The sequence below is a fragment of the Eublepharis macularius genome, chromosome 4 (assembly GCF_028583425.1).
Source record: "Eublepharis macularius isolate TG4126 chromosome 4, MPM_Emac_v1.0, whole genome shotgun sequence".
Taxonomy (NCBI): Eukaryota; Metazoa; Chordata; class Lepidosauria; order Squamata; family Eublepharidae; genus Eublepharis; species Eublepharis macularius.
In genome coordinates this window covers 96,355,312-96,379,351 of record NC_072793.1, presented here as the reverse complement: position 1 = coordinate 96,379,351, position 24,040 = coordinate 96,355,312, and the positions used below count along the sequence as shown (strand labels likewise).

Below are 24,040 nucleotides of genomic sequence, written 5' to 3'. Positions count from 1 at the left end.
AGGAAATTTCTTCTGAATGTGGAACAGTCTGTCTGTGCTTAGAACGGATTACTTGTTCTTACTCTTGTTCACTCACAGGGCACCATTATCAATATTTTGTACAAGTCACACAAACTCACTTAGACATCAAAATTATCACAACAATGGGGAATGATAGTGATAAGAGAGGTGCACCTGCTCCAAAAGCAGTCTCCTGCCCAAAATCTGCAAACACTCTTCTGTCTAAAAAGCAATGTATTCTGTTGTATTCCAGCAGACACTGCCTGAGTCTACACTTTAAGAAAACTACCTCAAAATTGATGTAGCAAAGGACAGGAACAGACTTGGCCGCAGACTAAGTCATTTATCATACTACAATATCCATCTGTTGTCATTGAAGAATGTCTCCCTCCCTTGCAATGTCCACTCTAGACGTAGTATGTGTCTTCATTCTTTTTTCTTTTTGACAGCTACATGGTGGCATCTCTGGCTACCACCAACTTCTTATCTTTTCTGTCAAAAAATGTTATCTTAATTTGCTTAGTTCTCAAACTTCCAGCATATCTACCAGTGGAAAACTTCTAGTGCAGGCACGTATAACAAAGCTAGGGGGTGAGGATAAAACAATAATGTACAAGAGCAAAGCAAAACAAACAAATAGGAATCTCTCTGATTTTGTTCTTTACTGACTCAGAAACATACATTGGGAGCATGACAATATTTATAATGTTAATGCAAATGTTTAAAAGGGGGTGCAGTTGTGTGGTGAAAAATGTAAGAACCATACCAGACTTCTTCACATATACAATATGGAGCAGCATGTACAAAGTGGCGTGGTAAGCATCCATGAACTGTTTTTTGCATGTGTGAATTGGCCTTTAAATGCTATTAGCCTTCTACATTTCCCAGAGTTCATCCCATCAGACAATGCACCAGCACAGCATTTCCATAAGCAGCTATTAACCTACTGTGATTTCTTTTAAAAAATCACTATCAAGCTATGCCTGGGAAGAGTTTTTGTGCATTTGGATGTGGGAAATATAACAGAATGGCAAATTTGGTGCTGGGAGTGCGGAGAAAGAGAACAAGTTGCAATTATTATAAATATCAAACATTTTGGATTCTAAATCTGCTTCTGATATTGGCGTTTGTGTAATAAAACACCAAACATTTTAGGAAAAGTCACAAACAACAAAAACTGTATACATAGTGTATACATACTCAGGAAAGGCTGTACATAGATTCTAGTTGCAAGGTTAATGTGTGTGGATTTATTCCAAAATTGATAAAATTTGCCTGGATGTGATACAAGACCACACTCTTTGTTTCTAATCAGGTTGCTTATATGAAGGCTTATCTACTTTTTAATTTCTGGAGCTGGCAATTATGAAAATATCGCCTGGGGCACAACACTAGTGAATGAATAATTATGTTAATCTAGTCCTTATTTAAACACATGAAACTATATTCCACCCTTCAGCCATGTTTTTATGAGGGATTACACATGATTTCATTATAGAATCCTACATTTACCATCAGTTCAATAGCATTTTATCTACCAGCTGAGCCATTGTACAAAAAAGTATACAGTGTTATGTACAGAATATTACAGAAAATAATAGCTCTTGTTGACATATTTTATCAAATAGGAAATCATCACGGGAAATTCTAAGCTAGTGTTTATAGGAAAAGTCTGTGATTTATTTAGAACAAAAATGCAGGCATTTCCCAAGACAACTTAATAGCTTTAATCTAAGATATTGCCATTAAAAAATAATTAGTGACATTTTGTCTCCCTTATGAGACCTATATTATACTTCCTCCCTGCCAATCTTAGTGTTACCTTAGATTTTCACTTCCAAAGTCTCCCACCTTAGTTCTCTGTCAGTTTGACTTATACTACAGGAAGGCTTAGTTATGAATAGTAGAACAACAGAATGATCCGTGAATGGGGATGGCTGTGAGGTAAAAAGGGATCTTTTCTTCCATACGAAATAGGTGTTTAATTGCAGCACTTTCCTTAATGTTAAAATGTTCCACATAATTATCTCAAAACCCTACAAGGAATATAGCTGATATGGTTATACCTAGAGGAAGGGCTGAGATATTATGGTTAGCTCCTCTTCCTATTTCTGAAACTAGCATAAATTTACTTTAAATTCTTGACACTTATTTCACAATCTAAATTTACTTCAGCCTTGTATATTAGTATGTATCTATCCATCTGAAGCAGGTAAAACTGTCTGTGATAAATATTACACGGAAACATCTGGATGAAATTAAGGCTATTCTTGACCAACACTTTGGAGATTTAATAAATTAGTACAGGAACAAAAATGAGCCCCATATAAAATATTTAGTGTTAGTGATGAAAATTTACAATCTGCGATCACTCAGTAGATGAAAGCAGTCTAGAGCTTGAGTACCAACTTGGTATAAGAAGTAGAATATCTCTTTTTGTGGTTACTGTTGGTATTTTCTACAGCTGCAATGAATAAACACCTTTTTATTATTACTGAGAGCTGAAGCTTGTACTTGATAAATGCTTTAGGCTAGAAACAGCTATGGGTAAAAATATTTAGTAAAAGCACTGACCTTCTTCTCCAAAAATTAAGTAAGGGAAAGACTAGTATAGGGGTATCCACTCTACAGTGATGCATTGTTAATGCAGAATTATATACTTGAATAGGCAGGAATGAAATTATGCCACATTAAATTTATATCATATTATCTCTTGTCATTGTCTTCTGCCAGTGGATGAAGGCTTTTTCGTTTTGTTTGGCGTACCCACAGTAAACTCTTATTGGCCCTCCTCCCTGTTTGTGTGAGTTTTTGTTTAAATGTATGTTTTTATTGTATTCATATATGCATTTAAAATATTATTTTAATGGTGTAAAATCTGTTGTTCACCTCACTGGGGACCCTATTTTGGGTGGAAAGGTAGCATATAAATGTTTTAAATAAATATGAACATAACCTTTCATTTCTACTTTACAAGTAAACTCCTTGTTAACAAAAACTAGTTTTGGATTATTGCATTGTTTGTCATACTTTTTGTACCTTAAGCAACTATGTGATTGCAGAAATTCAAAGCAAAATGGTTTCTTCATCACTGTTTTTGCATGTTGGGGAGAGTTGTACCTATTTCATTTCTACCAGTTAAGCAGCTGTTGAAAATGAGTCCTGGCAAGAAAAAGGTGGCAACTCTGCACCAACCAGATTAAAGCGTCTCTGAACAACTTCCTTACCACTTTCCCAGACAGGAAATGCAGTATCTAATTGCTGCCAAACATACAGGCGTGACTAACCCTGCTGCCTATCTGGGGCTTTCTGCTGTTTCTATCACAGGCTGATTCAGACATTCTGAGATTTGTGGGTAAGGAAGGGAGGGCTATATAACATAAAAACCAGATAATTAAAATGATACAATAAATAACCAATTCAATAAAATGATATTGCTTTCATTGAATTATTTATAATCACAACATTAACAACCAGTGAATACAATCCTGTCCACCTCACCTGCATTGGGAGTATTCCCACAGGCTCATTAGATCCCTTCCCCTCCTCATATAAATACACATACACACACACAAGTCACCACCACCAGATTGTTAGAGAGAATGGGAGGTCTCTGTGCACTTTCTATATCCCTATCTAATCTTTCTTCTAGCCTTGAAACATGTTGTGCATGCTGTGAAGCATGAGCAACTTCCAACAAGCATAAAGGGAAAGCCTGATGAAATAGGGAAGATGTGAGCATAGGTCTCCTTTCTCCCCAATGGTCCTATCATATCGCCTGCAGAATCAATCATGAAAGCAGGGGAGACTGAAAGACAGGACTGTACCGAACCTATTGGAATCTTCTGTGAGCAAATACTAGGACTGTGATGGACTAGATATACCTGTATTATTACAATTTAACTACCTGTGTATTACCATCTCGCTAAAAGAATCAGTCATTCAAAATGTAAAACCCTGGAGCAGCCTTCATAGATGAAGGGAAGGAATTCTATTAAAGGAAGGTCTCCAGCAGCTAATGAAAACGAAACATGGAAAAGGCAGTTCTCTATTAAAAGTGAGTTCTATAGGGAGGGCTCCATAACAGAAGGCCTGTTTTACATATGTAGGAGAACAGGGCCTAACGCTAGCAAGATGCAAAAACTTACTTATGTGCATCTGTTTATAACTGGGTTGCCAACTGCTATTTATTTCAATATTTCTATGCCATATGTCCGCCTAGCTCAGGGTCTCCAGCATGGCAAACATTAAAACAGCATTTAATACCCAAATAAATAAGTACATATTTAAAACAATAAAACAAACTGATAGGTACACTGGGAGAAAGGTTAACAAAAGTCACTGATGGAAATAAAGAAATAAAAAATGTCTTCACTCACTGATGGAAGAGAACTGTTTTTTTTTAATAGCCTTTAATCACCAAGGTGTAAATACTGAACATTTGAGAGACAGGAGCAATTCTGTGTTGCCCTTTCTCCTCTCCACTTCTGTTGTTTTGCTTCAGAGGTTTATTTATTTATTTAATTAATAGTCCACCTTTCTCACTGAGACTCAGGGTGGATTACATAGTGTGATATTAGTACAATCAGTAGCAAGAACAAGGGCAGGCACTTCCACACAGTGTCAAGGACATTTCCATAAACAATGCTACAGGGCAAACAAATACAAGTTTACAAAGACACAGTATCAGCAAAGATCCAATACGGAGTTGAAGAACTGCTGAAACAGACAATCATTAGACAACATGAAGCATAGGTAGTATATAGGAGCACATATTTAAAGCAACAGATAATATGTAAGCCAACACAGTGGTGAAGTCCATGGTCCCCAACTCACCAGTGAAACATCTGAGACCCCTTCCCTACAATACCGCCTTCCTATCTGAGTAAAAAGCCTTTTTGAATCATTCAGTTTTGCATTGTTTGAGGAAAGTCAGGAGCATGGGTGCTCTCCTGACCTCCTTAGGCAGGTTGTTCCACAGGGTAGGGGCTGCCACAGAGAAATCCCGTGTACGGGCTGCTGTTGATTTTGCCCATGTGCAGGCTGGCACCTGCAAGAGACCCTGTTCGGATGAGCAAGAACAGGGCTTCTTCGTTTGTATGTGTTACCATGTGAAGCATCATTGATTTAGAAGCTGTTATATTAATCATAAAGGGGATTTTCTCATATTCATGTGTTGCAAAAGGACAGCAGTCCCGTGCAAGGGTTTTGTGGACAGGATGCCCCTTCCAAAGATCCTCCCCTCCTCACACACCCCTCCTTCCCCTATGCCCCCTTGAGCATGCAAGGGTCTAAACTGGCTGCCACCATTCTGGTTCAAGGGCTTTACTGGAGAAGGCCCAGATGAGCACCCTTTGTTTCCTCCAGGTAACTCCCTTTTCATCCAGAATGTGCCCTAATATATGACCAAAGATGAGGTATGAAGGACCCCAGCAGAGTAAACAAGAAAGTTTATTAAACAAATACAGTAACAGATTAGCAGGAAAACAATTATAAAAATGGGGCAGAATACAGGGTAACTACAACTGCATCAGGCAAAACTCACACAAAAAGAAGCCAGCTAGAAAACAACAAGGCTCCCTAACAACACTGGGTTCTTACTCCCATCTCAATACTTGATCCGAGTAGGCCAAACTCACCCCCCACTGTGGAGCAATGCAAGGAAACAGCTCTCCAAAAGCAGCATTACTACTGCTCCAGCTTCAGGGAGTGAACACTCTGCGCAGGGCCTCGTATGCTTTCTGTCCAACTTCTACCTCCTCACCAGTGATTGGCATCTGCTTTTCCCTCAATTTCCCCCTAGCCCAATCATAAAGCTTGGAGGGTTCTTGGGTAGGCCTACTGAAAAATTCACACCAAGACCTTTAGCCTTTGTAAAAGAGAAATTTCCTTGAAGCCTACAGTCTGCTCATTCTTTATCCTTGGGTTATGACAGAATGTCTTTCCCTCCCTTCTCCATATATCTCTTCTAGTTTGACCAGGGGCTATACAGTTCTAGCATTGTTTTTTATTTTACTTAAAAAATTAATAACCCTGTCATTTCATTAAGCTGAAGATGGCTTACAACATAAAACCAACAAAATGAGTTTTACATTACTATCAGAGAGCAATAAAGCACTAAAACAATGGCAGCCATAAAACAAAAAATATTAGCATGTAAAATGACAGTAGGCTATACAAATCTTTTTTTCAGGGTCCATAATAAGTCTGTGAAAAAGCAGACCTAACTTTGCTGCCTTAGGGGTAAAGGTGTACTTTGACATCCACACAGGGACTATTCCGTGTTTGCTTTTGTTGACATTACAAAAGCATTCAGAGGTAATGGAACTTCCACTTGGAGACATTCTTCATGCTTTCTCCTCCTGCCTGCCATTTCCTTCTCCTCCCTCCAGTATTTTTTTCTCATTAAAAAAATCAATAGCTGGACACTGTAGAAATATACCAAAACTTAAAACTAGAAAAAAAAACCTGGCAAAAAGTCCACTGGTGGCAGAGTGGGGCAGCAGGTACAAAGGAAAATAGCACCAGCTGTGGATGATCCACACTTTCTCAAACCTGATTTGGGTAAAATTTTCTCAGCAAGACTATGCCTAAAGATGGTTTGGAAAGACCACAAATATGGGGAACACCTGAAAGGGCAGAGGAAACATGAAGGCTTTGTGCAGTAGCCAAAATAAAGACTGCTGCTATGGAGAGGGATAGGTAGAACAAGAGCTTTGTGAAGAACTATGCACGGGATGGCTACAGAGCACCCCTGTATACAAAAACATAGCACATGAGAAGGCAGTAAGCCACCTATTATCTCCTGCCCCGAATTTTTACCATATCTCTGCTTTGCCTAATGGCAAAGCAGCACTAATCGGCTGTACAGAAGTGACAAACACAATTCTACTGCCAAGTAAGCCACAAGGCTGAACTTATACTTCCTATAGGGATCAACATTCTCTTAGAGAGACTTACAACAAGCACTCCTAACTGCATTGTTCAGTCAATACAGAGCTCCGCAAGTTAGACTCATCACGTAGAGGTTGTGCTTCAAGCATCGACTTCGTGCTAAGCAGCAGTCTCTGCAGCTATACCAAGTACTGGCACTCGCGCTCACACTCCAATTACCCTCAGCAGCTCTCTCAATCTTCACTCAAGTTTCACTCCCCCCCCCATCTCTGCAATTCCCCCCACGGTCAGCCCTCATCCTCCCAGCTCGCGCAGCCCCCTCCCCCGTTACCTCAGCCTCCGCCCCACCCGCCCAGCTCTTCTCTCCGCCTCAGCGCCGTTTCTCCCATCCGCTTTCTCTCTTCTCCCCTCCCCCAACCCCACACCGCGCGTCCGGGGCCGCCCCTTCTTTCTTTCGCCTCACAGTGACGAAAGCGCGCCCAAACTCCCCTCCTTCGTTTCCCCCCCTCGCGGAGTGAGGAACCAAGCGAGGAGTGAGCGGAACAGGCCCGCCCCGGATCCACGCCCTTCCTCCCCCCTAGCCAGCGGTTGCTCAGACCCCGCCGCGCCGGCAGCCGGACGGGTAGGAAGGAGCCAGCACCATCAGCCTCGCTCAGTCGCCCTCTGCAGCCACCCCGCCCCGGCCCTGCGGGGCAGCAGCGACTACCCTGCCTGCGCCGAGCCCAGCCGGCCCGCGCTTCGTGCCCCTTTGCTCCCTCTCAGAGTCCCCCGCCGCCGGCCCGAGCCCTGTGGCGCCATGGGCTGCACCGTGAGCGCCGAGGACAAAGCGGCCGCTGAGCGCTCCAAGATGATCGACAAGAACCTCCGAGAGGACGGCGAGAAAGCGGCGCGGGAGGTGAAGTTGCTGCTTCTCGGTGAGAGCCGCGCCCGCTCCCCCCAAACGCGCCTCTTGGACTGCCGCCTCCCCCGCGCCTGAACCGCGGGAATGTTTACTCGGGAGTAAGCTCCGCTGAGTGCGAGGGGGCTTACTCCCTCGTAAACGTTCCTCGGGTAGCAGCCCTCGACCCGCACTCCCGCGTACGTGTTCAGATCCTGTCATCCGCTCCAGTTCCGCAGAGCCCCCGACTGCCCCCTCCCGCGCACTGCTGGGGCTTCCCGGACCGTTCTCTGCCCGGCGCCTTTGGCTGAGCTTCAGGACTCAATTTGCCTCCGTGAGTCTCTTTCTCCCTCAGGGCGCCACGCCCCTGTCTCTGCCCGACTCCTCTAGCGGAGGCAAGATTTAGTCCAGTCTAAGTAGTCTGAAGTAACTATTGACCAGAAGGTTCATCCGTTTATTCAAGGGGGTTAGAAAGGGAGGGGGTCGGCCATTTCCTAAAGCTTTTCAACTCTTCCGGTAACCCTTTTGCTGGTTATAATCATATCTCTTGAATGAGCATTACAACTGGTCTTCTTCTCCCATTCACTTCCCTAATTTAGCTTTCCACTTCTAGTAGTCAGCTGTTTATTTCAACAAACGAAGTGAATCTCTGGAATGCCTCGACATCCTCCCCCTTCCCCCCATTTCTCCAAAATTCTTCATGATCCTTTTCTCCCGTATCATCTATAGCCTTGAAATCTTAATCCTCCCACTTTCCGTCCTGTAGTATTGATTGTGGTGTTAGGAAGAGCAATCTACAAGGCAGTCCTAAACAGAGTTGCATCCCTTTAAGTCAATTGAAGTCGGTCTGCTTAGAAGGCTTTAACGTTTAGGATTGTACTGCTAAATTGCAAGTAAGCAGAGGCTGCTAGTGGAGTGAGTAGTCACCATAATAGCAATTGAAAATAGTGTTTGCACCCTGTTAACATGACAACTTCTGTTAACTGGCATTTTAATGACTGACGGTGCAATCCTAAACAGAGTTACACCAGTCTAAGCCCACTGAGTTCAGTGATCTTAGACTGAAGTAACTCTGCTTAGGATTGTGCTGCGAATCTTTCTTGTCATGAATCTTTCATGTCTTTCCACTCTCCCTACAAAGATGTAACTAGGTGTCTGTGCTGTTCCTCTGTTAGCAGCAATAATGGTGCCTGTAGTTTCCTGCGGTGCTTGGTGATGTTACTTTTATGCAACTTTGTTCTCCTCTTCCCTTTTTAAAGAAAATTCATCATTGCACAAGTTGGGAGAAGTAAAAGCAAACCAGAAGCACTCAATTTCTTGTACTGTTTTTGGGTCATTTGTCATGTGGACATTTCTTTGACCATTCTCAAGATTATTTTTATGTTACAAATGCATTGCAAGTTAAAAGTGTTTTGGATGGATATAGTTTCACCCACGAGAGCACTGTCCTATATTAAACATGGCAACTTTAGCTGGATTTGAGGAATCATCCCCCCAAAATGGAGTGAATTATTGGCTTGATTTTGTTATGCTAAAGAAATCTTCACATGTTCTTTTCTGCTGAGGTAGCAGGGTATTTTACATGGGGGAGGCCTAGTAGAAGAGGAAGGATGGGTATGGTGCAGGACAACAGCTGTGTGGAATTGACATGCACTGATATAGTGTCCTCTCATCTGCTAGTTCAATAGCAAATTTTGTTCCCAACTCATACAATGTATACCTTTGCCTCCCCAAACACTTTGATTTCTATAACTCTTAGTGAAGTTTTGAGCCTGAATAAAATGTTCATTAGATGCAAGAGTCTTCAAAGCATGATCTACTTAATATTCTGACATCACGGTTCTTATATTTTGTTCTCTAAACAGATTTTCAGACCTTCAGATAGCTGTTCCCTGTGTTACATTCTTCAGTGTACATTTCCACGGGAAGTGATTATCGATTCAGTCTTTGAAATTTGAAATAGTGCTTTGCAGCACCTTAATAACTGAGTTTAGCTTGTCGGGTGTAGTAAACTCAAAAAGAAGGGACTAGGGGAGAAATGTTGGCAACAGGAATAGGGAAGTTACTTTTATTTTACAGTCTGTAAAGAGCAGGGGAGGAAGTGGCAGGAAGGAATGAAAAGTAGATGTCTCTTATTTAGATGAATACAAAGCTGCAGGAATAAAGACTGTTTGCTGTATCTAGAAAGATTGGTAGCATCTGGTACTTTTTGTTCTGTACAGTAATACAGAACAGTAATCAGTTCTAAGGAGACTTATTTGGAAGTATGCCTAAATGATTTCAGGGAATGTCTTTTTAGGTAGTAAATATAGGATATGAAGTTATTTTTAGTCTTGAAGTATCAAAGACTGTGTGTCAGTAATGTTACATGCTCACTATACTGAGTGTGGTTAGGAGTTGCGGAATTTTTATCTCCATTTTGCAAATAGCATTTGGTAAGTTGTGACTTGGTAAGACCTGTAGCTGCGCTTTGAACGGACTCTTTGATTCTGTGAGATAATATTTGTTATGAGAGAATTTCAATCTATCTTGTTTCCTTGCATAAATCGAGGAATAAAATAGCTTCTGAACTGTGTAAGCAATTTCTGTGGCAATGACGTAGAATGTAAGGTTTATTTGTTTTGAGGCCTAGATTTGCTAATGTGTTCAGTAGTTCATCAAAGTGGACCAATAGATTTTCTTTGACGTAGTGCTGAGGATAATAATGGTTGGCTCTGTGAACTGTGTTCTGATCTTAGTTTAACCTTGCATTTCCCCCTTTTAAAACAAAATAATTGAGAGACAGGAACAATGTGTAACCACATAGTATTTTTAAAAGGAGAGAAAGTCCATCTAGATTATGAAATGCTACATAGTAAATTAGCAGGGTTACTTAGGAAAACCAAATAGATACATAATGCATTTTAATCTATTTAAGCTTTAAATTGGTAATGAATTGTGCTAGATCAATTGATAAACTCTGGCTTCTGCCCTGCACACATGCCTATATTACATTTACATCCTATTTTTCTCTTATTGCACCAGTAAAGGTAGCTTATACTGGGAAGGGGGTGCTCAGGATGTCTCCGATCCAGGCCACGTCCAGATTAGCCGACGTTCAGCAAGGTTTGTTACATCCTGTAATCTCCAATTCTATCCTAGGATCCAGCATATGAGCTGCTAATTTGTGGAATTTTCTCCTGTGGATATTCAGCCACCTAGGTGAATTTTGTGTGAGGCAGTAGCTTTTTGCCTATTAGGAGTAAATCATGTTCCATATAAAAAGGTGTTTCCATCATGAGTTGTTGTATTTCCACATAGATAATAGGCATATGTCCTTGTGTGTAAGGATGTTTTGGCCTTGAGAGTATTCTCTAGATGAAAAAGGATTCTAACAATGCTAGATTGAAATCTTAGTTTATGATGGTTGTAATCCACTAATTTAAGATATATAACAGTTTCTCGTTCTTCTAGTATTGCTAGTGTGTTAAATATATTCCTACAAGATTTTGGCCAACATGGTTGCATTTTTTCACACAAGTTTTGCTCTTCTATATGAGTCTAGGGGAGAGATGTTGATGGTGGCCAAGATAACCCCTGTGATAGTTTTTCTTTTTGTCAAACTTTTAGAAAATCAAACAGAAAGAAAATAATATTGCATGGCAAGTATGAATAGATTCTAGTGGTGGGCAGAATTTATTTTTGGTTTTCCAAGGTAGATGAATTATTCAAGCATTATTTGAGAAATACACCAAAAGGTACTTTAAAGCATTGTTTGCTGGTTATTCAGTCACAGAATTTTAATGCCCTGCTTTTAAACTGAAGCATAATTGAAGAATTGTTGAAATTAACTTGGAATGGTTGGAGAGGAAAAAAGACTGCATTTCATGTAGAGTGGTAAATGATTCAGTCAGGCAAGACATCTTGCTGCCTGGATACTAATTATTAATGTTGTACTTAATGTTAAAAAATCTGGGATTGCTTATTAATTTCAAATCATTATAGCACGTGAAATTGGGTAAATAAATGCTTTAAACAGTGTGAAGCTACTAGGGGTTATTGGGGTGGTTCTCTCCTAGTGGTATTTATCAGCAAATCCTTGTTGCAAGATCATATCTATAGCTAAGGCAGCATTTTTAAATAAATAGCAGAGGTTCATAAAATGGTTTTCAAACAGTATAAAACAGTACAATAAAACAGCAATAAATTATGTAAAACAATTTCCCAGTGTATCCTGTGTAACATTTCCAGCAGCTCATATCAAAAACCCTGTATAAAGAACCAGGTTTTAATCTTCCTCTTGAAGCTCAATCAAGGGCCAGCTTGGTAGGGCGGTAAGATCTAATGATCATAAACTGTGGCTGTCTGAGCAGCCAGTAATAGCATGCTGACAACAAATATTTTTGTATTGGTTCATCTCTCTGATTTAGGAAAATAGCTGCAATGATTAGAGTCTCATTTTTTTTGTGAATGCTCAGGTTTATTGCCTTAGTAGCACTCCATTGTAGCTTTTTTGTGGTTTGGCTGCATAAGTGTTCTTAGCAGATCCTTTTTCATTTAAAAACTTTCCTGTTCCTGCTCTTTGTGCACATCCAGCTGTCTTTGAAAAGGCTTTCTCTTTGCTGATGCTATGCAGTTATGGATGACCCCCATGCAGCTAAGTAATGTGCTGCTCACTTCACAAACCTCCCATTTTGGGACAATTTTTGCTCATCTGGCAAAGTAACTGTGGAAGAACCTCCTCTCCTGCCTGTTTTCTTCTGTGTTGTGTAGAACTTTGCTTAGGCTGTGCCATACATGTTCATTATTAAAGACATCTGAAGTTTATTAGTATTATAACATCTTGTTCCATCAGGGCTATTATCTACATTCATAAAACTGCTGCTTGTACATGGCCCAATCAAATAAAGACCCTTCCCCCATTTAGGAGAACATTTAAAGTGCTCTTTGGTATAAAAAGCAGGGCATTGCACAGTGGAAGGTTTGGGTTATGAAAAAAAATTCTCTAAATGATTAAGCATCAATATAATGAATGGTGTAGGATATTGTCTTTAAATCACATAGTTCAAAGTAAACATCTTGACTTAAGCTCAGTGACTCAGGAATAAGAGGGTTGAGAATTGTGGCCATAGCCTTTGTCTAAAAATAAGACACTTGAAGGGGTTTCCTTTGATTAAATATCCCACTGACCCAACCTGGTTTTTAAGGAGAAAAAAAGTTGCTGAATGTTGTTGGCCATTAAGCCCGAGGAAAGAATTTTTCTTAATGCATTAGTGGTGTGTTCTCTTGATATTTTCTGTACTTGCTTGCTGCTTTCCCTTTGGGGCTTGTTGCTTCAGTGTCTGAGCACTTTTAATTTAGATTGCCTCTTGGGAATGAGCTAACAGCTTTTCTAATAATTGGCTTAGCAATTTCTGATGTATCCAGATGCTTCTGTCTTGGAGGACCAAAGATTTTTTTATCATTGAAATGCAAAGATTGGTTTCCATTTAGCAGCTCAAACTGTAAATTAAAACCTACTGAAGAGATGAGATGTGGAAGAGAAAAGCATTACCCATTTTCACAGAAATTTTGCTTCCTAGATTCATTTAGACAACTTAACATGTAGTATATTTATTGAAACCAAATTAAGACCATCATTTCCATGACCGCTTTGCCCCACAGGAGATATAATTGAAATGGGCTATATGGACAGAAATAGTTTAAAGCAGCCTTGGAACTGCAAGTTCAGTTTGAGAAACTTATGTCATATGAAACTGGTGTTAGCATAATGCACTGGTTAGAGCTGATGAGGCTTAGTCATGCTGAAGAACATACACTTCTGTTTTGAATAGGTGCATGTACTTACCATCTTGTTGGAAGCATTGGCATTAAGTCTGGGTTTTTTGGGGGGTGGGGGAGTTGTAGTTATTAGTGTGTAATTTCATTGACAAGATGAAATCCAGATTTTCTTGTCCATTGGAGCTTCACTTTGCTGTAGAGCTTGCTAGGGAGAAAATTACTACTGGCAACATATATATATATATATATATATATATATATATATATATATGCATTTTGCTGTTCAGAGTAATATTTTACAAAGCATCTCAGTCTCCAGTTTGCAAGCACAAAATCTCTGTATATATATGTAAGTAAGTATGGTAACACTGCTGCAACAATTTTCTGTTTTGCTGACATTGTATTTGTGACTAGAAGTGACTGAATTTGTTTGACTAGGCTTTCAAATATTGGTAGTAACTCTACAGCAACTTTAAACTTGGTCAAAATCATATGCATATTGTGGCTTCAGTGATTCATCTGGATAAAGTTCACACCTGTCTCTTAAGTTCAAGTTCTTGTGCTTGCAGTTTAACTTGCATAGGAAGATTTCTTGAATGAACATGATGCCTGTTTAGGCCATCTGATTTTTTGGAGGATGTTTAAAAATTGTGTTAAAAGCTACATGCTCTGGAAAAAAGTGCTTTTAAATATAAAGCAAATACAAACTGATTAAGTCATTTCTCTCTTGAGCCTGCAGTTAACTTCTTCTGTAGATCTTAGTCCTCTGTCCAAGTTAATCAAGAACTGGATCTGTTTATTTTTTTGATTGAAAGGGAATGATAGATTCTTAGGGAAGGGAAGAGAAAACACCCTCTTATTTTATTGAGTTATCTCCACCAAGGTCTGAGTGCAAATGGTTGAGGCCGTGTTTTCATCACTTAATGGTAGGGGGATATCTAGAGACTAGAAAGAGTAATAATTGGTCCAGTATTTCTGTCATAGGTGCCTGTACCTTGGGGCTAATGTTAAGCTTGCATATCCTGTTTTTGTGTGATTAACACAATTGGTACTGCTGTAGATTGTTTTAATAATCCACTTACTCAGATATAAAATATAGGCCCCTAATCTACTTTTGCAGGCAACCTCTCTTTCCCTTTTCCTTTTGTAAGTTGCTAGTTACAGGAAAAACAATTAATGAGTCCTAAAGCTCAGTAACATTTCGTTCTATTTTGTGGCTTGCATAAATATTGGACAAATGAGGAACTAGATACAACTCTCTGACGCTTTTTCATTTCCCAGTTTTGGTTAGTAGCCTCAGGTAGTATTGTTTGTGTGGCTTTAAAACAAAAATAAAACAAAATCCTTCTGTTGGGAATGCCTGTTGCTTTTTTAGGTGACTTTTTGATGATGTTGCAGTTGTCTATTGCTACTCATCCCTTTTGGAATTAGTTGCATGCATATCTGTCTACAGTGAAACTCGAGTGGGAGGTCATCTCAGTTTTTTAAGGTATGGAAATTGCTATGTATAGAGATAATAGAAGATATTCTACACAGACTTTGCATAGGATTAACTTCATGTTTGACCAAACTTTGTTCAACTGGAAGTGAGTATCAAAAATAAAACTGAACTGAGTATCAGAAAGTTGGTTCTAAAGCCACAAATATAAACCAGAAGACATCTGTACAAAAAGGCCAACTTGTACCTGGGCATTTGTTCATTAGAATATAGCTAGACTTCCACCAGTGCCTGAGAAAAAACTGTTCACCTGCCATAGCAACCTTTACAAGAAAGCTGCTTAGGATTTAAGAAATAAAATTATCTTAAAAGTTGAATAAATATTTGCTACATTTCTTCTTTCCCTACTGTTCCATACCCAAATTCAGAGCAACAGGTGGAACTGCAATTTCAAAACAAACTTTGCATGTTCTTATTGGGATCATTTTTATTGGTTTAAGATTATGGAAACATGAAGATTTTATAAAATCTAACTTTGAATCCAAATTTTATTTGACAGATGTAATGTCTGGACTGTGCACATCAAAAAGCAGAGATCAAATTTGTTGTTATTACCCGGTTCTGGGTAACACAACATAATAGTTTCAAGACAGAAATACATTTTGTTACTAACCTTAGAATTTTCTCTGCAAACAACTCACTTGCAGCTATTTCTAGATAGATATTTGAGGCTAAGTGTGCTTCCAGACAGCAGCCCCACCTGTAATTGCAGCACAACACAGGAAACAAGACAGGAAGTATGTCAATGAAGAGCTGCTTGTTAGTGTGGAAGTTTAATGCAAGGTTGGCTAATTAGGCATTAATGAAGTTCGGCCACTGAGCAAAATGTGGATCAGCACATCCTCATTCAGTACTTTGGACTCTCCGGAGCTTTGCTGTTGGAAGTCTCCTCAGAACAGACACTGTAATGTGAACTCTATTCTATTGAACTTTTATCAAGTTTTGAGCAAAGAACTTTCAGGGCTTGCAATCTTGCTTTAGTAATTGGAAACCTTTCTAGCAGAGGGAGTTAAGAAATCTGCGCCTATCCCACAGAATTTCTAGTATGAGCCTTTCAGTGCCTAATGGTGAATAGAACTTTCGTGGGAGGAGCTGTGGCTCTGTGGAAAGGTACATGATTTTTGTGTCAAAACTTCAACCCCCTGCTATCTTGGGTTGAAAAGGGTCTCGGGTAGGAGGTGTTGAGAAGATTTCAAGGTCTTGGAAGCTCTGAATCAAACTGCAATTCACCATAACATCTTAAAACTGGTGCCTCATTGAATTGGAGTTAGTTTCCTACCCACAAGCCAGGATTCTAAAACCAGAATTAAATAATGTCTGAGCTAACTAGAGCAAAAGTCAGAGTCAGGAAGACAATTTTACATTTTCAGGTCTAGTAAATGGCCTTAACAAATAGTTCTCCTAAACCTTAGGTAAAGAATAAACATTCTGCCTGCGTGAAGTTGGGGAGAGTGATGAATGAAGGGCACAAGCACACCAGGAAACTGTACTTGCGTTCATCAGGGACAGACCTTTGTTTTATTCAAGACATCTGAACACATCTGAATAGTTCCTTTTGCTTTATGTAGTCCTTGAATGTTTTGTGAGCATTTCAAAATCATTTTTAAATGAAGTTTTATTTGAAAAAGAAATAGAAATGATAATATAAAGTGCATAGAAACTTATCCATCATCATCATCATCATTAGTTTGCAATGCTTTCTCAAGTATACTTGGAATTTTTCTTATAATAATAATAACTGCGCTTATATACCGTTCTTCTAGACAGATTAGTGTCTCACCCAGAGCGGTGAACAAGTTACTGTTAGTGTTATTATTATCCCCAAAATATAGCTGGGGAGCTGGGGCTGAGAGGAGTGGCTTACCCAAGGCCACCCACTGAGCTCATGGCAGTAGTGGGATCTGAACCAGTAGAGTGCTGATTCGCAGCCGAACCACTTAACCACCGTACTACAGCAGCTCTCATTTGAACTACATTTAAGCTGCAACAGAAAAATATATTCAAAATATATGACAACACATCTTGCTTATGTAAAAGTTCTTTTCTCCCTCTCCTTGATTGCTTATACCCAAACTTTAAAATCAATAGTTCTTAATCAGTTATATCTTCCATAATTTATACTCAACATTTTTAAGGTCTCTATGTTATGATTGCTCTATTTTTATATTAACTACTTTTAGTTTTTCTTAGTTTTGAGCTAGGTAATCAAATCCTTCCATTTTTTCTGGTATTCCAGTATTGGTCTGTTATGCACACAGGAAGTTAGTTTAACTATCAATGCATATTCATACAGTTTGTCTATCCACTCAGGCATATCAGGGCAAGATTCTGTCTTCTATTTTGTTGCATGTAGTTATCTGTCATAAATTCACAACTAAACCAGTCAATTCTGTTTCTAGTGGTAGCATCATAATAAGTGTTTATTGGTGATATCAATAGCGAAATTGTTGGGCTCAATTTATTTCTTCATTGAAACCATATTTTAAGTAGTCCATCTCTTAGAATATGAACACTGTCTTGCTTTTGAATGGATTTTAGTGATTTCTTAACTCATAAATAGTTATGAATTCCCTCTTTAGTGTCAGCTGCCTCCAATTTTGTGTCTTCTGCTCAGATTTATGATCCGGTCAGTTATCCAAACGAATGCCACTTCCCGGCAGTACAATTTAATACTCGGTACTCCCAATCCTCCTCTGTTTTTTTTTCTTCTTGTAATACTTTAAATCTTATTCTTGGTTTCTTTCCCTCCCATATGAAATCATCACTTTGTACCATTTATTTAAAATCTTTTCATCTATATGAAATGGCATTTCAAAATCATTCTGAAAATCTTTGTGAATGATGGTAGTGTGACTACCTGTTACACATCATTTTTTGGTTAAAATATTAATAATAGCTGTTAACTCCAAATAAGAGAAGCATGTGATTTATGAATAACTTAATGAATGAGAAAACATTACTGACTCAAGATGGTCATCACTGCCATCTGTTTGGACCTCCTTGTTGTGAACCATTAATTTCTTAAGGTTTTCTGCAGAGATGCAGTAGTATTTTGCTAGACTGAAATAGTTGAGCTCCATGTGTGAAGACTAGTAACATTATCTAACTTCATAGGACTTATTTTCAGCAAACATACAAGATTTGCAGGGGACATAAGGCATTTGATCTGCAGCTGGGGGCCATTTGGTGATGCTGGCCTTGCCTCCCACCCGTCTTCTCTCTCACAAGTACTGTTTACTGGGCCAGCTATTTAACTGGGGCTTCATGCAGGAGGTGTGAGCCAAAGGGCGAGAGCACAAGGGCTGTTGGCCCATGGCTCTTAGCCTGGGATACGCAGCTTGGGGACAGACATCATTGCATTTGCACGACGTGGGGGACACAAGTGGATTGGAAGAGCTCCTCCAATCATGTACTACTTCAAGGAAGGATTCAACATCTGCTGGACACTGCTTGCTTAAATACACTATGGTTTTAGCCCTATACTGTTGCCTAGCTAAATATTCTAGCTGTATCTGAAGAAGTGAGCTGTGACTCACGAAAGCTGATACCCTACCAAAAATTTTGTTGCTCTTATAGGTGCTACTGGACTCTTGCTCTTTTCTACTGTTGCCTAAGTAAAGGCCACCAGTATGCTTGGTATTTAAATTTGGTATTTGGTATTTAATTATGTGGTTGTGTGGTGCAAAATGTCTGGTAAATTTACTATTGAAGTGCAGGTGGGTGCTAGTAGATATGGGGGCTGGACTTACCAAAGACAATCATTATCAAGCAACAATGCTCGCTGTTTATCTAACCTCTCTAACATTCCACCTACCAACATTGGGACTACTTCTGCCTCCCCTGCTACCCTAATACTATGCAATAGTAGATGTTAGGAATAAGGTTGCATGCATTGCTGGGATAGTAGAAGAAGAGGAAATTGATGTGGCTTGCTTAACAGAGACATGGCTACAAGAAAATGACATGTTATATCTGTCTCAATTAACTTCCCCTAGGTATGTGGTCTTACACCAACCTTGCTGTGATAGTCAGGGAGGAGGGGTTGCTATTATCCTCTGTGAGTCCTTCAACATCTGTAGACTCCCAGTAGAAGCTATAGCTGGTATTGACAGCATGTTCCTGTCTCTGGGAACTAAAGATAGACTGGGTATCCTGCTTGTTTACAGACCACCCAGCTCCCCAACAAGCACCCTTTCTGAGTAGGTAGAGCTGCTAGCAAATTTGGTATTGGAGGCACCTAGCCTTATTGTTCTGGGGGGCTTCAACGTCCATTGCTGAGTGTCCCAAGTTAGGCCCAGTTCAGGAATTTATAGCTTCCCTGACAACCCTGGGCCTCTCTCAGATAGTGACAGCTCTACACATGAAAGAGGCCACATCTTGGGCTTGATATTTTGCACTGAGCCTTTGAGGGAAAGTCTTGTTTCAACATTAGAGATTTGGCCTGAACTGTGGTCAGACCATCATCTGCTGAAGGCAAAAGTGAATATAGCCCAACACCCTGCAAAGTAGGAGGTCCAGTTAAAATGATCCATTCACGAAGGCTCATGGACCCTTCTAGATTTCAAAATGCCTTGGGGATTTTAGAATCCCAGACATATGCTCCATGGCAGCTGCTGCGGGAGCATGGAATGCGAAGCTTCTTGAAGCTATTGACACCATTGCTCCTTGTCAACCCCTCTGGCCCTTGAGATGGAAGCCAGCCCCATGGTTTACCACGGAGCTGGCTGACTTAAAGAGGGTTGGAAGACATCTGGAAAGATGTTGGCAAAAACCCACATGGAAGCAGATAAAACATGCAACAGAACCCACTGGAGGGCCTATGAAACGGAAATGAAAGCTGCAAAGAAACATTTCTCAGCAGCCATTGCATCGGCTAGTTCATGACCATCTCAGTTGTTTAAGATCTCAAGACACCTTCTAACCCGCCCCCTCCCCCCGAAACCAAACGAGAAGATTGGTCCTCCAAAAAGCAGAGAGGGAGAAAAAGCGAAAAAGCAAATAAAACTCACTTAGAGAAGCAAGAACCCGATTAGATTCAAAGGCCTAAGACTAGCCTGGGGGGTGGGGAAGGTGAAAAGCTAAGACTAGGAATGGGGAGGGGGAGAAAGGGGGAAAAAAGCACCCTTTCCCAAAAATCTCCCCAGTAAGAAAATGCAGCAAGAAAAAAGAAAAGAGGCTTTTCAGTCCCTTTCCAAGAAGCAAGAAGTGCACTTCAGTGTAGGCCGAAGATCCCAAGTTCCTGGCACTACAGCCAGCCAGCAAGCTCCCTAACTCACTCTCTGGAGAAAATGAAACCAGGAGTCACATGGCTTCCCCTAATTATGGGAAAAGCTAAGATTGAACAACACAGGAGAACTCAGGTTGGCAGAAAGACCTGCCTAACATGGTTTTGGAGGAAGAGATTGGTGTTACCATGGCTGCTGAAGGCCCATCTCCTCAGTTGCCTTAGAGATTCTCACCCTCCCCCCCTTTTCCTGGCTGGATTAACCAGAATTGGGAGCTCTCTACTTGGCAAGGACAGCTGCCAATCAAGCATGGAGGCCTCAGATTGAGGGCAACCTAAAGACTACCACCGTTGCCTGGGCAATGGAGTGAATGGCTCCAAAGTGTCTGGCTTCCCAAAGCAGCAATGGAACAGTAGGTAAATTCGTTTGTTCTGTAAAAACATGGAGACACGGAACACGTTTCTTTGCAAACGAACCAGCCGTTCCATTCGGAATTTTGTTCCGTGTTTTGTTCCGTGCCCATCTCTACTCTAGACCCTTTCCAATCTGGATTCAGACCAGGGCATGGGACAGAGACAGCACTAGTAGCGTTAGTGGCTGATCTTTGACTAAATATAGACAAAGGCCATGCCTCCTTATTGCTCCTCCTGGATCTGTCTGCAGCCTTTCACACAGTAGACCATGCCATTTTGTTGAGGCATCTAGAGATGGAAGTGGGCATCAAAGGATGTGCCTTGGACTGATTTAAATTTTTCTCAGGGGACGGACTCAAAGGGTTGCTGTTGGTGATCAGGTGTCTCCAGAATGGGAGCTATCTTGTGGGGTTCTGCAGAGTGCAATCTTATCTCTCATGTTATTCAACCTCTATGTAAAGCCTTTAGGAGAACTAATTTGCAGCTATGGAGTTGGATGTCACCAATATGCAGATAACACCCAACTTTATATCTCGCTATTCAGGCCCTCTCAGGATGCATTTGAAATCTCGGATCACTGCCTGACAGCTGTAATGAAATGGCTAAAAATGAACAAATTGAAATTGAACCCAGACAAGACGGAAGTGATGCTTGTTGGGAAGGCGGAGATCTTGAAGGACATTGTACTCCCCACTTTCGATGGAGTTCATCTGACTCTTGCAGACAAGGTTAAGAGCCTAGGGGTTATATTGGATCCAGTGCTACTACTAGAAAAACAAGTAAAGGCAGCTGCAAAAAATGCCCTTTACAACCTCATTCTAGCATGGAAGATGGCTTCTTACCTCAACATGGCCGATCTGGCCACCTGGATCCATGCTATGGTAGCATCAAGACTTGACTATTGTAATGCATAGGTCACCCATCTAAATTAACCAATCAGTTGGTGCAAAACACTGCAGCACAACTGGTACCAGGAGCAAGCAGGAGCATGAACACCACCCCCATTCTGCAGTCACTCCATTGGCTACCCATCAGCTACCATGCTCAGTTCAAGGTATTGGTTTTCACATACAAAGCTCTTCACGGCCTTGATCTGGCATACCTACGGGGCCACCTCCTTCCCTATGTTCCTTCACGACAGCTTTGCTCATCTGAACAGGGTCTCCTGCAGGTGCCACCCCGCACATGGGTGAAATTTACAGCCGCCCATACACAGGCTGGTGGCTCCTACTCTGTGGAACAGCCTGCCAGAGGAGGTCAGGAGAGCCCCCACTCTTAGAGTTTTCTGCAAACAATGCAAAACCGAATTATTCAAAAAGGCTTCTGTATTGTAGGGAGGGGCTCTCAGATGCTTCACTAATGAGTTAAGGACTTCATCACTATATTGCCTTATGTACTACCTGTTGTCTTAAATATGTGCTCCTATGAGCTACTTGTGCTTCATGTGGTTTAATGTCAACCCTAGAATTGCTTATGTTCTGTTTCAGCATTTCTTCAACTCTATATTGGATTACTGTTGTGGGTTTTCCGGGCTGTATTGCCGTGGTCTTGGCATTGTAGTTCCTGACGTTTCGCCAGCAGCTGTGGCTGGCATCTCACTGATCGGTACTTACACAAAAACTCCAATCACCACCCCCGACAGAAAAGAGGCATAATGAAAACATTAGTGGATCGTGCAAGACGGATATGTGAGCCGCACTTTCTCAATGAGGAAATTAATCATCTAAACCACGCACTTCAGGCAAATGGCTACTCCAGAAATGAAATCCGAAGAGCAATCAAACCCAGGATGAATCAAACAACCAAGGAAAAACAGTCTCCTACAGGAAAAGTGTTTTTGCTGTTTGTTTGTTTGTTTGGTTTAAAAAAATAAAAGAACTTGGCACAGGAAAAAAAGTGTTTTTGCCATATATCAAAGGAATTACTGATCAGATGGGAAAGCTTATGAAAAAACATAACCTTCAAGCAGTATTCAGACCCACCCGAAAAATACAACAGATGCTACGATCAGCAAAAGACAGTAGAGACCCCCTCACCTCTGCAGGAGTATACCGTATACCCTGCAGCTGTGGACAAGTTTACATCGGGACTACAAAGTGTAGCATCCAGACTAGAATAAAAGAACATGAAAGACACTGCAGACTTGGACAACCTGAAAAATCAGCAGTGGCTGAACATAGCCTAACTCAAACAGGGCACAGTACCTTATTCCAGGACACCAAAATACTGGACAACACTTCCAACTACTTTGTCAGACTGCACAGGGAAGCCATTGAAATTCACAAGCATAAGCAAAACTTCAACAGGAAATAAGAAACCTTAAGAATGAACAGAGCATGGTTTCCAGTTCTGAAAAACACCAGGCTAACAAAACATTCTATCCCCGACAATAGCCCTGCAGAGAAGATTAGCACATCAAGCACCAATCCATATGCAAAAGAACCTCCTCAGGATACAGTGAAGCCTCCCGCCATTAGCATTCCACACCCTGGGAAACTCTTACAGGATGACTCAGCTCAACCCCACCCCTCCTGAGTAGATACAAATGACCTACATCTTTTCCACACTGTGACACTGAGAGATCTCTGTCTTTTGGTGCTACACCTCTGAAGATGCCAGCCACAGCTGCTGGCGAAACGTCAGGAACTACAATGCCAAGACCACGGCAATACAGCCCGGAAAACCCACAACAGCCATCGTTCTCCGGCCGTGAAAGCCTTCGACAATACATCTATATTGGATTCTTACTAATGCTATGTCTTTGTAAAATTGTGTTTATTTAGCCTATGAATTTTTAATTGTATTTTTAATATGTTGTTAACTGCCCTGAGCCCGCTCGCGGGGAGGGCGGAATACAAATTTTAAATAAATAAAATAAATAAATATGGTATTTATAGAAATGTCCTTGAAATTGACTGTACTGATCTCACACTGTGTAATCTGCCTTGAATCTCAGTGAGAAAGGCAGACTATAGATGACATAAATAAAAAATAAATAAATAAATTTGAAGACAGCAGTAGCATTAACTGTTGCTGTCATTTAGTCTGAGAAGGCAAGCACTAGTTTGGTGCTAATATATATTATGCAGTGGGGTGGACCCACCCATTCTCCAAGGAGCCTTTGTCCAACCTTTATCCATCCTCCAACTTAAGTGGTTCTTTGTCCAATGGGAAAATTGGAGGAAGGCCTTAAATTTTATTTAGTGGTGTGGTAGGATCCACAGTGTTACTGTTCTAAAATACTTACTTTAAAACACAGGAAAGTAATTTTTTTGTTACTATACAAATAAGTATATAATATTCACTCTGATATTATGGGAGCAACTTATCATATGTACCCTACTACCAACACTAAATTCTTGAGATTTCATTA

The 24,040-nt window shown here is 40.5% G+C and overlaps 1 protein-coding gene and 1 long non-coding RNA gene across 2 annotated transcripts in view; one reads left to right on the top strand and one right to left on the bottom strand.

The window, feature by feature from the left end:
- LOC129327411 (uncharacterized) overlaps positions 1-7,286 on the bottom strand; it is a 42,188-nt gene extending 34,902 nt beyond the window's left edge. The window contains exon 1 of the long non-coding RNA XR_008596819.1: positions 7,226-7,286. This is a non-coding gene — a long non-coding RNA (uncharacterized LOC129327411). The remainder of the gene's footprint in view (positions 1-7,225) is intronic.
- An 89-nt stretch (positions 7,287-7,375) lies between these two features.
- Positions 7,376-24,040, top strand: part of GNAI2 (G protein subunit alpha i2) — a 218,979-nt gene continuing 202,314 nt past the window's right edge. The window contains exon 1 of the mRNA XM_054976039.1: positions 7,376-7,808. Coding sequence (XP_054832014.1) covers positions 7,691-7,808 — 118 coding nt within the window. The 5' untranslated portion in view covers positions 7,376-7,690. The remainder of the gene's footprint in view (positions 7,809-24,040) is intronic.